This window comes from Lontra canadensis, unplaced genomic scaffold (genome assembly GCF_010015895.1).
Source record: "Lontra canadensis isolate GAN:19392208 unplaced genomic scaffold, GSC_riverotter_1.0 scaffold86, whole genome shotgun sequence".
In the NCBI taxonomy this organism is placed as follows: Eukaryota; Metazoa; Chordata; class Mammalia; order Carnivora; family Mustelidae; genus Lontra; species Lontra canadensis.
In genome coordinates this window covers 123360-139211 of record NW_022631080.1, presented here as the reverse complement: position 1 = coordinate 139211, position 15852 = coordinate 123360, and the positions used below count along the sequence as shown (strand labels likewise).

Here is a 15852-nt window from a genome sequence, read left to right as displayed (position 1 = left end):
GACCTGCTTTAGGCAAGGTCAGATTCTTCACTTACACAGAATTTATGCAGTGGGTACAAAGAAATTTGTAAATATGCAAGACCTGAAGATTAATATAATCAGTGACCTAAAATTCTGCCTTAAGCTAGGAAAGAACAACAAAGTCTAAGAGATGTAAAGATAAGTAAAACTTAAGAGTTTATTGATTGTGTTTATCTAGAAAGAACACAAATTCATAAATTATCAAAATCGGAACCAAAAGATGGGTTACCTGTTAAAATAATAAGAAAATGTGGTGAACATCTTTATGTAAACTCAGCACTTTATGTGAAATGGACTCATCTACTCAAAACTGAAAACGAGATGATATAGGACCTAATAATAGTCATATATCTGTTTAAGAAATTGAATCCATTATCTCAAAAATTGTCCCACAAAGGAAACTCCAAACCCAGATGACTGCATTGGTGGGTGTATATTATAACACATTTAAGGAAGAGATCCTACCAATCTTACACACAGTCTTTGAGAAAATAGGGGAGGAACTAAACTCTTCCCCACCCCTTTTTTTGGTCTTATGGAATCAGTAGAGTCCTGATTTCTTTTTTTTTAAGATTTTATTTATTTATTTGACAGAAATCACAAGTAGGCAGAGAGATGGGCACAGAGAGAAGAAGGGAAGCAGGCTCCCTGCTGAGCAGAGAGCCTGATGTGGGGCTCCATCCCAGGACCCTGGGATCATGAATTGAGCCAAAGGCAGAGGGTTTAACCCACTGAGCCACCCAGGTGCCCCAAGAGTCCTGATTTCAAAACCTGATAAGGATTACCTACTCACCCTGTCCCCCAAAAGAAAATAGAATTGCAGATCAATAATCCTGCACTTAAAGCAAAAAAAAAAAAATCCTTAATATTCATGGTAAATAGGATAATATATCATGACCATGTTTGTTTTAGCTCAGGAATGCACTATCAATCAAGGAGAAAAAGCTCATGATCATTTTACTAGATGCAAGGAAAGCATCTGACTAAAGTCAGCAGCCACTCCAACTAACATGGTTATTTGCAAAGATAACCCAAGGATACTAAACAAGAACTTAACAAGGTCTTGGGATGGAAGGTTGGTATACAAGAACTATATTTTTATATACTAGCAAACAATTGAAGAACGAAATTAAAAAGAGAATTACAAAACTATCAAAAAAACATGTTCTACTTACGAATAAATCTGATCAGCTGTATATGCTGAAAACTATAAAATGTTGCCAAAATAAATTAGAGTAATACACCGTGTTTGCGGTTAAATCAGAATTGGGAAACTTACTTTCCCCCTGATTTGTACATAGGGTATCCAGAATCATCTGTAAAAAGAATGAAGTTGCAACCTTAGGACTTACTATAAAGCTGTAGCCATCACAGTGTGTTTTTGGCATGGGGATAAAAAGTAGATAGAGAAACGACTGTAGCTTTATAAATAGCCCAGATACAGACCCTCACTTACACTGCCAAATTCTTGACAAAACCGCTAAAGTAACCAATGGAGAAAGTCATTGTAGCAATCAGCGCTGGAAGAACTAGATAACCATATGGAAAAATTACCAGTTTTGATTCTTACCTCCTACTATACACAAAAATCTGAGGTAGGTCATACTGAAGTGTGAATCTAAATTACAGAACTTCCAGAGCAAAATATAAAATATCCTTGCAACTTGGGTTTAGCTTGGAATTTTTGGGACCCAGAACAGTTGGTACCTTAGCCTTCATTAAAATTTAGCTCTTCTGCTCATCAAGAGGCACTATTAAGAAAGTGTAAAGGAAAGCCAGGGGCTGGGAAAAAATATTTGAAAACATATATGGTCAAAACAAAACAAAATAAAAACTGGTCTTTAGAATGTGTAAAGAACTATTGTAACACAGGAATAAAAGGACAGTCTAATAAAAGGACAGTCCAGTTTTTAAAAGGTTGAAACATTTGAGTCGACACTTGACAAAGAAATATATATGTAAATGGCCAATAAGCACATGAAAACACTCAACTTGAATAGACATTAAGAAAATGCAAATTAAAATCCTGAGATTCCTGAATAGCGATGGCTTGAAACATTAATGAGGACATAGAACAGTGGAATTCTTACACATTTCTGGTAAAAGTTTAAGATGGTGTGACCATTTCTTACAAAACCAAATATTCATTCACTTGCCCTGTAGCTCATCAGTTCTCCTTCTAAAAATTTATTCAAAAGATTTTAAAGCCTATGTCCACAAAATGACTTGTGTTAGAAGATTCATAGCATTTTTATTCAAAATAACCAAAAATTTGGGAACATACCAAGGGGCCATCAACAGATGAATGGATAAGCAAACTGATACACTGAGCGATGCAAATCAGCATTTTTAAACTCAACATGGGCCAACCTCAAGGACATAATGCTCAAAGAAAAACACCAAAGAATGTGTTCTATATGATTGTTTACATGCATTTCATAAGCTGTATTTCTGTCAAAAAAAAAAAAAACAAGACAGCTGTTATCTCTGGGAGTAGAGGTTGGGGATTAACTGGAAAGGGGCATGGGAGGATTTTATAGGCTAATGATAATGTCTGGATCAGGATTTGGATTATTCAGGTATACGTGCATTTGTCAGAACTCCATATGGCAACACATGGTTTGTGTATTTCATTGTATAAGTTTTACCTTGAAAACTCACAAAGTAGTAAAAGGAAAATTTTTTTAGGTAATGGAATAGATCAGCTGCCAGGAGCCCATATAATCCGTGTTGTAGCAGTGGTGAGAGCAGTGTGGCAGACAGTCACTCTGCCTGCTTTCTTTGAGACCAGCACCACGTGTTTGAGGTAGAGAGCTGGTGTTCAGCTCAGCTAGGAATAGTACAGGGTTTGTTTGCATCATTAGGATGCTGTAATGTCAAGCTTCATTGGGCTCTCTACAGATAGTTTTATACAAAAAAAAAAAAAAACCAGCACTTTGAATTCAAACAAATTTTGCTAAAGCTGATAATTGGTTAGTCCTTCAGAGTTAGCTGTAATTAAATTCCAGTTGCAATCAACTTTTAAATTATAGAGCAAATGCTCAGTGTGTAGAAGGATTATGTACATAGACGCTTGATGCTACAAAGTTGAGACATGACTCCTGCCCCAAGCGGCTTATCTTCTACATAAACAGTTTTGAGTAGAGTAGAGAACTAACATCTTAAGTATAAATGAATCTCTACCATAGCAATGTAATTGAGCCTTCATTCTATATACTGTTGGTGAGAGTATAAAATAGTATTATTTATGAATAGAACTTAATGCTACAATTCCTTAAGAAGGCTTTTCATTACATTTCTAAAAGCTATTTGATTTTCTCTATGAAGTCAAATTTGTTTTCTTCTAAGCATTTGCAGATTTTTAAACTAAATTGGCCTCTTAAAAAAAGTTAATGTATTTTAATGTAGATTTTCTTGCAGTATCACTTAAGATAAAGTATAAATAACAGGTAGGATTGATTTATTGGTTAGAATAAATGTCTTGGAGTTATTACAGACGTATACTGCAAATCCAAGTGGAATGTGGATGTTTGTCTGAAGTATGGTAATGAAAAGGGGAGAGTAAGAAAAAGAAACAGAAGGAAAAAGAGGGAGACCCAGAAACCTTTTTGGACTGAACTTCGTATTGAAGCAATGCAGTGTGCATGTTAGTTCCTTGGCTGACCCAGCAAGGCCTCCCCAAGCTGTCATTGGTAACACAATGGTGAGAGCATTGACCTTGGTGTCCAACAACTTGGTGTCTGGGTTGTTTTGGCTTCCAGACCTTGTTCAGATCTAGTCTGTGCACCAGAAAGGTGATCAGTCCAGTAGTTGGTGTGTTTTACAGAGCTGTTCTAAGAGTCTGTGAGAGTAAGTATGTGACACTATGAAAGTGCTTTACAAATTTAAGAAATAGAACTTGACACTATTCTTTGGAGCCTAAGGAGACCATTTACTCTGCTTTTGTTTACTCTGATAATGGTGTGTTTACGTACCTAGGTACCAAGCTTAGAATTCTGGAACAGTGATTTCCAAAGGCGGATTGTATTAGAGGATTGCTTATATGGGCTCAGAACTAATCAGAAAATAGAAGATCTTTCTTTGGTTCTGAAGAGCAAATGATACCAAGTCTTAATACAAAGAAAGGACTTCTTACTAACCATGTATAAATTAATAGAAATAAATTCATTATTTTGAGTTCTGATTTTTTTTCAGTTACTGCTAATCCTACTCTTTAATTATGATGTACTATAGTTTTATATTATTTAATGTATTCTTTGGCTAGCCTTATACATCGTGTACTTTCAACTCATGGTTTTCTCATAACTGTTGCTTACTAAGGCAGTTGCTGAAGTATCATCTTCCACATTTTGCCCTTACATTGACATTTAATTACCGTCACTGAGTTTGCACTAGGAAGGGGGGAAACTGGTGAAATTAGGCATTGCGTCCAAGTAATAGTAGAGAATGGAAGAAGTTCAAGAGCACTGTTCTGTATAGGTTGTAAAGGTGATATTAAATATGGCACTTACCTTCACAGGAGAACTAAAGATAATATGAAGCAATAGAAAGGACAAACACGCAACCGTCCACGTGCCATGGGAGAGCCTTGGGAGCCTGTCCACTCTTCTCATGGATGGCTTTAATCCCTTTTCTCCTGGCTTTGCTTCTTTTCATGCAGATTCGTCAGACCCTTGCACAATTGAGAGGAAAGCCCGAAGAATTAGCGTGACCTCCAAAGTACAGGCAGACGTCCATGACACCCAGGCAGCAGCTGCTGAGGGTTTGTACTTGTGTGTCCGGATTTTGTGCACAAAGTCCAAAGACACGTGTTCGCCCATGTAGTTAACCACAAGTAAAGTCCATCTCCCCCCCCTTTATAAAAAAATTACTCTCTCCAAGCACCTGGATGGCTCAGTTGGTGGAGCTTGTTATTCTTCACCTTGGGATTTTGAGTTCAAGGCTCACGTTGGGTGTAGAGATTACTTAAAAAAAAATTATTCTCTCTGCTGAGTTTCTAAGGCTGTGCTGCCCAACAGAAATAAAATACAAGGCAAATACTTAAAATATTTAATCTAGTATATGCCAAGTATTATTTCAATATGAAGTCAATATAAACTAGCAAGATATTTTACATTCTTGATTTCATACAATATCTTTGAAATCTGGTGTACATTTTACACTTAGAGCACATCTTAGTTCACAGTGGTCACATTTCAGTTGGCCGGCAGTTACCATATCGGACAGATTGCTCTAATAATAGCGTCTAGAAAGCAAGGCCAAGTAATTAAGGAAATAACTTGAAAATTCTGGCTTTTATAACTTCTCACTGCAATTTTCTAATGCTTCTTGAATTTTACCCTGGGATTCCGTTGAAATAAGCATTCTAAAAATACTGTCTGTGTTTGGGTTTATACAAGTATGGCTATGTAATATAAACAATATTGGTGAAACTGTTGATTTGTGATATTTTTGAGGATGGTTATTTTTATGGAAATCTGGCCTATTAACCCATTTAAAAGTAGTATTTTTTTAAAGTTTATTATTATTATTATTTTTAGGAATCTCTACACCCAATGTGGGGCTTTAACTAATGACCCCGAGATCAAGAGCGGCATGCTTTTCTGACTGAGCCTGCCAAGCACCCCTAAAAATAATTAGTCTTAAAGGAAAAACATACTGATTTCACTTTTCATTTGTGTATACATATGCATATTAATTTTTCTGTGAGACCTGAAATATTTTTCTTTTGAAACAGTCCATAAAAAGACAAGATTTTACAAATGTAAATCAAATGAAAACGGACATCTAAAATGTCTTTTGGGTTTTAAATACTTCTATTTAAACAGTATTTCCTGTGATGAAATGAGCAGCGTCCTACCCACAATAATTCTAAATTAGGTGCCTTTAAAATTCTTTTGATAAGTTTCTTGAGAGTGACTTGATTCCAAATTAAATCATTACGGTACTGAAGGGAAAAATATGCCACCGCCAAACATGCCTCTTTTCCAAAAGGATTACTCTGAGAAACTTCAAAGGCAGGAGAAGCTCTGACAACAGAGTAGAAGTTACCCTTTTGTAAGGAACATCTACAGTGATAAAGGCAATCTCCACCTAGATATGTCTGCCTGCCCCTACCAGAGAGCCTAGTGACTAAATCAAAAGAGAAGTGGATCAGTGGAGAAGGTAACCTAGGCAACAGTCAGGTAACCTTCCCTGATTGGCTTCCCCTGCCCTCCCCCCAACACCTTTCTTTTGTCTTTAGCTGTAGATGGTATTTTAAGTTAGGTTTTCTAGGTCTCTGCCCTGTCTGTGTGAGGTACATATGTTAATGAACTTGGTTTCTTTTCTTGTTAGTCTGTCTTTTATTACAGGAGGGTCTCAGGCAAGAACTCAAAGGATAGAAGGGAAATTGTTTTTACTTTGTGTACAGTATTAGACTATGAAGAGGAGCCCCAAGTATCCTGTATTAGTTATGCTAAAAGAGGTTGTGCAGTTATTTATAGACTTTAGAAAATAACATTTTAGGCTAGGTTTGGAGTTATACTTCATGAAGTAAAAAGTTGCCTGCTCTGGGAAAGTATAAAAGTGAGTTTTCAGAGCCTGTTTATTAAAAGCCAACAGCAATATGGTTTAAGTGTTTACCTTTTTGGAGAACAAAACGCCCTGAAAACCAAAGAGTACCGTATGAGAGAGGACCTTTTCTGGAAATGGCGTGCAGAACATTTTTCCTCTAACAGAAAGCTATAGCAATTAAATGTGCTTTTTTTCTTCCATATTGTACAAAAAAGAAAACTATCAAGTCTCTGTGTTTTGGAGTCATGAGCCAAAAGATACAAGGTGGGTGATAATGGCCACTCAGATGGCCAGTGGAGGCCATATAAACAAACCCATTCTCCTTTTTATAGTTCTAGGAATAGGTTGATAGACCCAGTGGTTTTCTATTTTGTTGTAAAGCTAACATCTCCTTCCTTTTTCAGCCTGAGTCTTACTGGTTTTTTTAAGATTTTATTTATTTATTTGACAGAGAGAGATCACAAGTAGGCAGAACAGAAGGCAGAGAGAGAGCCCTGCTGAGCAGAGAGCCCCATGTGGGGCTTGTTCCCAGGACCCTGAGATCATGACCTGAGCTGAAGGCCGAGGCTTAACCCACTGAGCCACTCAGGCGCCCCCGGCCTGAGTCTTACTATTGCCTGTTTTAAGGTTAGAGGTCTAAAGCTCAGTTCTCTCTACCTCTTGGAGAATGTTCACACCAACCATTTGTCATGAAATACAAATTGCTAACCACAAGTGAGCTCATTAATTTCCAGTGGAAGATAGACTTAACCCCAAATGGTAACTGATTAAATCCTTCCATCTTAGTTCCTTCTGTGACCTGCTTACATAGGTTGCCTACCTTAGATCTTAATCTCATTTACAGTTCACAGTGATGATTTCCACTGGTTTAACAGGTAGATTTTCCCAGCCTCTGGCCATGATCTGGATTCCAGGGGGGAATTCTACCCAGATATCTTTCACCTCATAGTCACTGCTGCCACCTTCAGTAGGGGCTAATCCACAAAAGCAGGATTTACAGATTAACTCCTGAAGCAAAGAGCCTTTTTTGAGCTCAAGGCTGAGAGATGAGGATCTAGGAGGAATCTAAGTTTCAAGTATTTTTTAAAATTTTATTTATGTGATGAAGAGAGTACATGAGCAGAGGAGGAGGGAGAAGCAGACCCCCCGCTGAGCAGGGACCCTGATGTGGGGCTCAATCCTGGTACCCTGGGATCATGACCCAACCAAAGGTAGACACTTAACCGACTGAGCCACCCAGGCTTCCCAAGTTTCAGGTATTTTTAAAGAAAGTCCTGAGGACATTAGGAGAAGGGAAAAATGAAGGGAGAGAAATCCTAGTGGGAGACCAACCATGAGAGGCTATGGACTCCAGGAAACAAATGGAGGGTTTTAGAAGGGAGGGGGTGGGGAGTGGATGAGCCTGGTGATGGGTATTAAGGAGGGCACGGATTGCATGGAGCACTGGGTGTTATATGTAAACAATGAATCATGGAACTCTACATCAAAAACTAATGATGAGAACTGTATGGTGGCTAATGTAACACACACACACACACACACACACACACAAAGTACTTAGGACCAGGGTTACTGGGTGGCTCAAACGGTTAAGTGCCTGCTCTGGCTCAGGTCATGATCCCAGGGTCCTGGGATCTTGCAGGGCTCAGGCGCCATGCTTCTCCTTCTCCTGCCCCCACTGGCTCATGAGCACTTTTTCTAGTAAATAAAATCTTTAAAAAAAAAAAAGTCTTGAGGACCCACCTAAGGTTGTGAGCATTTTATATTGCCAGATAATAGACTTTTTAAAAAACTACCTGAAGAACCTTGTAATGCCAAAAAGATAGGAGAAATTTGAGAATAAAAAAGAGTCTTTCAGGGGTGCCTGGGTGGTTCAGTGGGTTAAGCCTCTGCCTTCAGCTCAGGTCATGGTCCCAGGGGCCTGGGATCGAGCCCCACATCAGGCTCTCTGCTCAGCAGGAAGCCTGCTTCCTCCTCTCTCTCTGCCTGCCTCTCTGCCTACTTGTGATCTCTGTCAAATCCATAAATAAAATCTTAAAAAAAAAGAGTCAAATGGAATGAATTTGGCTTTTACGAAAAACTGTAAAGTCTCTCTCTTTTAACCATTCTGAGCAACTTTGTTAGGAACCATCTCTGTCGTGAACCCTTATTATTAACTAACATATGCATACTGTAAAGCTGCAGGTCTCCCAGAAGGAGGCAGACATCCCAGAACATGTTGAATACAGTATGGCCACTACTACAAGGGGCTGTGAAGTGGGGGCGCTGAAGTGAGGGGGGAAAGGGAAGGGGCAGAATTTCACATGCTGGGGGATAGTTCTCTGTCCATTTGACTATAGTACAGCATAACCACTATCTATGGATACTGAATGAGGAATGGTAGTCGATCCTGGACTTCAGTTTATCTTCTTAAACCAAGTACAATTTGTATCATAAACTTCCTGTTCTAGTAGCTATGGACATTCATTGGCTTTTATCTTAGGTCAAGTAGGAAACTACCTTTTTTTTTCTTTCTTTTCTTTCTTTTTTTTTTTTTGTAATTTTTCAGTTTGGATTATACTTGGAAGAATTCAATCTCTTTTTTCTCTTGATCCTAACTTCCCTCAGAGCATCTGACTGGCTCCAAACAGAGTCCTCGGACACAGCCCCGTGATGAAGACTATGAGGGGGCCCCGTGGAATTGTGATAGCTGCACCTTCCTAAACCACCCTGCGCTGAACCGCTGTGAGCAGTGCGAGATGCCACGGTACACTTGAACGCCCAAGAGTCTGCATCGGCCTGAGAGAGAAACTGGGAGTACCCACTAGAAGAAAAGGAGCCTTGGGAGTGTGTGCATCTGCCCGGCCTTTTCATTTCCGATTCCACTGGGGGAGGAGCAGCGCCCCTGTAGGGCTCGTGCTCAGTCAAGAAAAACGGGAAGTTCTCTTTGTTTTGGGTTTTCATTTTTTCCTTTCTTAACTCATTGCAGAGTGAGATAGAAAGGGATACTTGAAACTGGGAACTGGGAAAGGATTCACTCCTGAAAGAATGTACACAGAGAAGTCAAGAGCTCTTCTGTGGAATCCCAATTGTTAAAGTTACTGCTGAGTGGCCCTTACTTTATAAACTAGAACTTTAAATCATGGTGTGACATGTTACAGTTTATGCAGACAAACTGTGAATTCTCAGAGCAGACTTAACCCGGTCACAGCTCTCTGGAAAACCAAGGTTCCCCAAGCTTCTTCCCGTTGTTTCCTACTGAAGAGGAGGACAGGAGAAAGCACTCAGAATATGACTTGGGGGGGTGGCGCAAAGTAATAAGAGTATGTGTAATTGCTGCTTTTTCAGAGGTAATTTCAAACACACAAACACAAGTGGCTTAAAATGTGATTTGTAGCAGTCAAGAATGAGGCATATCGTGCCTTTCATTCAAAAGTACAATCAGATGAGAAGATCCCTTTTACTTGTACAATAATTCATCAAGCTAAATCAACACTGGTAACTAAGACCTAATTATGCCACATAGTAGATACAATTTTTAAGTTACTGCATGCTTTTATTGGGCCACTGGCCTTAAAAATAACAAGTCCTTACCAGTACGATTTTATGAATTTTATGAATGACCTTCTTGTAAAACTGCGCTTTGCCAATAGCACAGTGAATGTATGCCAAATGTAAATCCATTCCAAAATCCATTCGGAAATCTTGAGCTCATCTGTGGTTCTGTAAGAAATATTTGCAGTCCATAGGACCTTTTTTATCCTCCTTCCAATTTTGTGATGAATTCACGATGTTTACAGCACAGTGTTTTGTGCCAGAATCCTTACTTAGCTGAAAAAAAAAATCAACATTAGCTGTTCAGTATGGATTGATTTGCACATGTCAGTAAGCCAGTGTGAGGGAAATTACAGTTGGCCAAGATCATAAAGTTGTACACTGCATTACCTGGGAGGAAGAGAAGGCTAGTCGAGAAACGGGATTTTAAGAGAAGGGTGAATACAAAGGACTTTAAGAACTGTTTCAATTTAACATATTGTATTCCGAGATAATACTGAGTTTGTTCAAGTAGTTCAGATGATACTAAAGCACTCCTTGTTTATGAAACCCCAGCTTTAAGGTATGAATAACTGAAGAGATATAAAGTCATGTGACTCACTAGGGTGCACCACTGGAAAATTATTAATAGGTCATTTAATTAAGGTCTCTATCACTGTTGAATTTCCTTCCTAGCTCAGAATTGGATTTTGGAATCTTCCTGTTATCTTGGTGAATATAAAATAAATACAGCAATAAAACTAGTAACGTTTGTAATCCTAAAGGATTTTACCAGAGTTTTTGAGGAATATCCATTCTCCCATACTGTGTGCCCCGCTACTCTCATACTCACACTCTCTGTCTCTTTGTCTCTCTCTCTCTCTCTCTCTCTCTCTCACACACACACACACACACACACACACATACACACGCTCTTGAAGCTATCACTGTATTCTACTTTAGAAGTGCTATCTGGCAGACCTGGAAAAACAAGCTGCACTTAATAGTATAATGAAACCAAAGGCTTAATAACCCATCATCATTTTCCATCAAAATCATCTAATTTCACACTTGACCTACAGCTTTGAAAATGTTCTTTTCCTATGTGGAAACCCCCACCCCCCCCAAATCCACTTGTCTCACAAAAATATGCATGGCTATGTTATGACACTGATAAAACATCTCTCATAAAACTGTGGCAAAACTGTGAAAATAATGGTGAGAAAACAGATGGGCTTAAAAGAATTGACCTGAAAACTGCATTCTTTAAAGGTTTCTGTGACACTGGTATCTGTCCGTCTCCAGTAGCCATCTCTCAGTCCTGCTATTCTGTAATACGCCAATGCCTTTGCCTTTGTGTGGTTTTCGTATCTCTTTAGGGACGATCAACCCCCCCCCCACGGTATTAGATAACAGTTTTGGGGAAAAATATATATACTGCTTGGTGTTCTAGCTAAAGGTTTACCAGTATTCTTAGATCTGCTGAAGGGGCAGCAGTTAACTTGGGACATGTCCGTTGAGAATGAAAGTAGCATGTATGCAAACAGTCGGATGCTTTATTAAAACCCTGTAGGTGACTTTACAACTACTGCATGAACACACATCCCGGTTAATAAGCTGTTGTCACGCAATAGATGCATGGTTCCAGTCCTTTGGTGATCTATCTAGTAAATCATTCTTTTCACCTGCCAGGAAAAAGAATCAACCAGTCTCTCAGGTGTAGAGGGTGGGGTAGGAGACATCAGAGCTGGGTTTTAAAGTCGTTTCGTCTGTGTTCATTTCTGGTTGTGCACAAGTTTCATATGCCAACACAGGCTATATTCAGTTTTTCAAGTACGCAAAATTGTCTTACGCTGACAAATGTGGTCAGTTTAACCATGTCCCCTGTATATACTTCTTGCCCGTGACCGCTTTAAACAAGAATTCAGTCCACTTCTAGGTGTCTTTTCAAAAGGATCTCCTGGTCAGATGGACATGCACACGCAGTTGCGTCGGAGTGGGAGGAGAGAAGGTGCCTGTCTGCTGCCCTACTTTGGCTCTCGGGGTCCGTTGGTGCACTCGTTTTTCTAGTGAAAAGTATGGTTTCTTATAACACACCTAGTTTGATATACCTGGTAACACATAGGCCTGATGATACATGTTACACTATTTCATGGTTTTGTAAACTGGGTTTTTAGAAAGCACGTTTGCTGTTTTGTTAAAAGTACATTGCCCCTTAACTTTTGGAGTAGGTCTGAGGAGTTTAAAGTGGGAATGGAAGAGCCAGAAACTTTCTCAGCATTGTCAGATATAATGACCTTGTATGCGAGAGCAAAGAGGCAGGGGGCTTTAAAGAAACTAAAGAACTGCATTGTAGAAAAGGTAGTTTTAGAGAAGATAACGGATGGTGGGGAAAGTGTTGCTAATTTGTTTATTTCCCTGAACGAAATGGGAAGTGTGATGAGCAGTCTAATTTTTAAGGAGCTGGTCTCGATTTTAGTACTTTTTAATTATTAAAAAAATTATTGTTTCCGTAAATTTTGTCATTGTTTTGTCCTGGTTACCAAGGGTTTGTATCCAGCTTTCTGTGGCAACTCCGTTTTCTATAGTATTTTACAAGGTAACTGTAATGTCTTTGACAGTATAAACAAAAAGCAAGGATATAAGGCATAGAAAATTTGTCCTTTGAAAATATCAGTGATGTATCCTGGAATGTGAAGATGTCCCTTCATAGTTAAATTTGATTTATATTTCTATTGTAACCACTGTTCAGACTTGGAATGAATCCACGTTACAGTGTGTGTCTGTATATCGACTGAGCAAGAAAAATGACCATTGAAATGTTACTATATAAAATCAGAATAAATTGGGCACTGTCTGTTGCACCACTACTGTATCTTTTCAAAAGAATTAACAGTATTTTCTTACTGTAAAAGTTAATTCTGATGGTGTTTTCACATTCACTAGACCTGCATTTTTTTCTTTATTATTTGCATCCCCAAATATTTAATACAAGTAGATTTTGCATGGCTTGGGCATTCAGAGATTAATAGGATGGTGACCCAATATTAGTTTCTAAAGCCATGAAAAGTTGCTTTGAGACTGAACAATTCTGAATTCTTATTTATAATGACACCCGATGTCCATGTTTCCCTACTGTAAAAGAATTGATCAGTTTCTTCATTAAAACAGCAAGACCTTATTAAATCTTGTAAATACCATGTTTCTTCTAGATTTCTGTGTATGCTGTGAATCATTATTTTGAGGTGAAATTGTACAAAGGCATCTTAAAAGACTATGCATGCATCGTACTTCCAAACAGTACATACTCGGAAAGTCGAAGATTCCTGCAAAATAAATTAATAAACTAAAAACAAACACTACATTCTGCATCTTTTCTGTGTAGTTAGAAATGATTTATTGTATCAAACTAGTCCAACACCTAGTTTTCTAGACTGAAATATGCTGTCTCAAAAACAAATCTTCCATATTTCTGTTCCTCTGTTAGATCACGTTGTAATTTTAGATTTGGGATATTAAGTGTCCATTAACTTTAAAGCCTGGGCAGAAGGGTAGATAAGCAAATTTTATGAAAATGGTGGACTAGGTTAGGAACCTAAATGAGTACTTTTCTTCTCAGTTTTTTCATCATTTGTAGCTACAGTTGACCCTTGAACAATATGGGTTTGAACTGCACAGGTCCACTTATGTGTGGACTGTGCTAAAAACAATACAGGACTACAAATGTGTTTCATCTTATCCTTTTCTCCATACTTCCTTTTCTCTAGCAGGCTTTATTATAGCAATATAGTCTATGATACATAGGACATACAACATACGCGGTGAATGACTATGGTCTCCGTAAGGTTTCCAGTCCACATTAGACTATTACGTTTTGGGGACCCAGAAGTTCCACACGGCAGATTTACACCTGTGCAGGGCACCAGTGCCCTTGACCCTCCTCTTGCTAGAGTCATAGTCCACCTTCCAACATTTGCACAGCAATCAGCACAGATGAATTCTAGTAGGTAGCCTTTTCAGTGAGTAAGCATATTTGGAGTCAAAACAATTTCTACTACTTTTTTTATTATATGAAAATTAATGCACACACCCAAATACAGAAGAATTGTAGAATGACCCTTCATTTGCTCATTATCCAGCTTCCAAAATTATCCCTATGTAAGCAATTGCATTTCATCTACGTTATGATCCCCCCCATTATTTTTGTTTTTTAAAAGATTTTATTTATTTGACAAAGAGACACATGGAGAGAGGGAACACAAGCAGGGGGAGCAGGAGAGGGAGAAGCAGGCCTCCCGCCAAGCAGGGAACTTGATGTGGGGCTCAATCCCAGGACCCTGGGATCATGATCTGAGCCAAAGGCAGGTGCTTAACGACTGAGCCACCCAGGCTTACCTCCCCGTGATTATTTTCAAATGAAACAAATCCCAGGCATCAAAGCAATCATCTATCAACTTTTTTTAAAAAAGATATTATTTATTTGACAGATCACAATTAGGCAGAGAGGCAGGCAGAGTGGGGGTGGGAAGCAGGCTCCCCGATGAGCAGAGAGCCCAATGCGGGGCTTGATCCCAGGAACCTGAGATCATGACCTGAGCTGAAGGCAGAGGCTTAACCCACTGAGCCACCCAGGCACCCTATCAACTTCTTTTTTTTTTTAACCTAAGTGCCAAATGTTCTTATTGCACCTTACGAAATACTATCCTATATCCTGTGTTAAATTTTCCAAGTAGCCTCTTTTTTTTTTTTTTTAATAACAAGAGTTCTCAATTCTGATCTGAGTAGAATACTTGTTGTCCCTTATATCTTGAAACTGCACAAGTGTTTTCTCTATATACCTTAAATCAAACTTTCCCTCATTACTCTTTGGTTACCTCTCCACCACGTCTTACAGTAAGTAAAGTAATGCATAGAAAATCCAAGACAACTTTAAAAAACAGTAGGTGGACTATTTTTCTTACTCCCCTGCTCCCTTTCTTATTTCCCACATTCTAGGTTGTCCCTTTCCAATAATGGATTTTGAAATAGAAGAAGACATCAAATCTGTTAACACAATACTGATTATGGTGCTCATTTTTTTTTAAACAAAGCTAACTTTAGCTCTTTTTTTTCTTTTTTCAAAGACCCCATTTATTTGCTTGACAGAGATCACAAGTAGGCAGAGAGGCAGGCAGAGAGGCAGGCCCCCCGCTGAGCAGAGAGCCCGATGCGGGGCCCGATCCCAGGACCCTGAGACCATGACCTGAGCCGAAGGCAGAGGCCCCAACCCACTGAGCCACCCAGGCGCCCCAATGGTACTCATTTTTGTAGTTAAGAGGCATCTGTGAGAACTACATGATCTCCCTGTAATCCCACAATCTTTGTCATAATTTCTCTCTAGGTTTTGAGTAGCTCAGTTTCCCACAGAAGTCTGGCTCACTTTTGGGTGCGGGGTGTTTGTCTCCCACCTGCATTCCTCCAAAGACTTTTTACTTAAATTTGGTCTCTTGAGCTTTTCCTAGTATGCTGCCTGGGCCATGTTGTGTGATAGGGGTTTCAAAGGTTTTAATGAGATATAGAGTATGTGGGTGATGTTATGGTTCACCAGTTCCAGGTTCTCCTCTCAGGCAGACCACCTCACTTTTCCTGCCTCTTGGAATTTGATGGATATGTTTCTGGCCGCCCTTTCTTGACATTTTGGTGGTTAAGAAATACAGAGTGTGGGGGAAATCAGGTGCTTTTCACACAGCCTGGCTTCCTCAAGTTTTGCGTTGTAGTTTGGAA

General features: G+C 39.0%; 1 protein-coding gene across 2 annotated transcripts in view; it reads left to right on the top strand.

Annotated features, from left to right (window-relative positions):
* TAB3 (TGF-beta activated kinase 1 (MAP3K7) binding protein 3) overlaps window positions 1-10873 on the top strand; it is a 55178-nt gene extending 44305 nt beyond the window's left edge. For both annotated transcript variants that reach the window (XM_032883120.1, XM_032883121.1), the window contains exons 9-10: window positions 4682-4783; window positions 9184-10873. In XM_032883120.1, the coding sequence (XP_032739011.1) occupies window positions 4682-4783; window positions 9184-9332 (251 nt within the window). In that variant the 3' untranslated portion in view covers window positions 9333-10873. The remainder of the gene's footprint in view (window positions 1-4681; window positions 4784-9183) is intronic.
* The last annotated feature ends 4979 nt before the right edge of the window (window positions 10874-15852 follow it).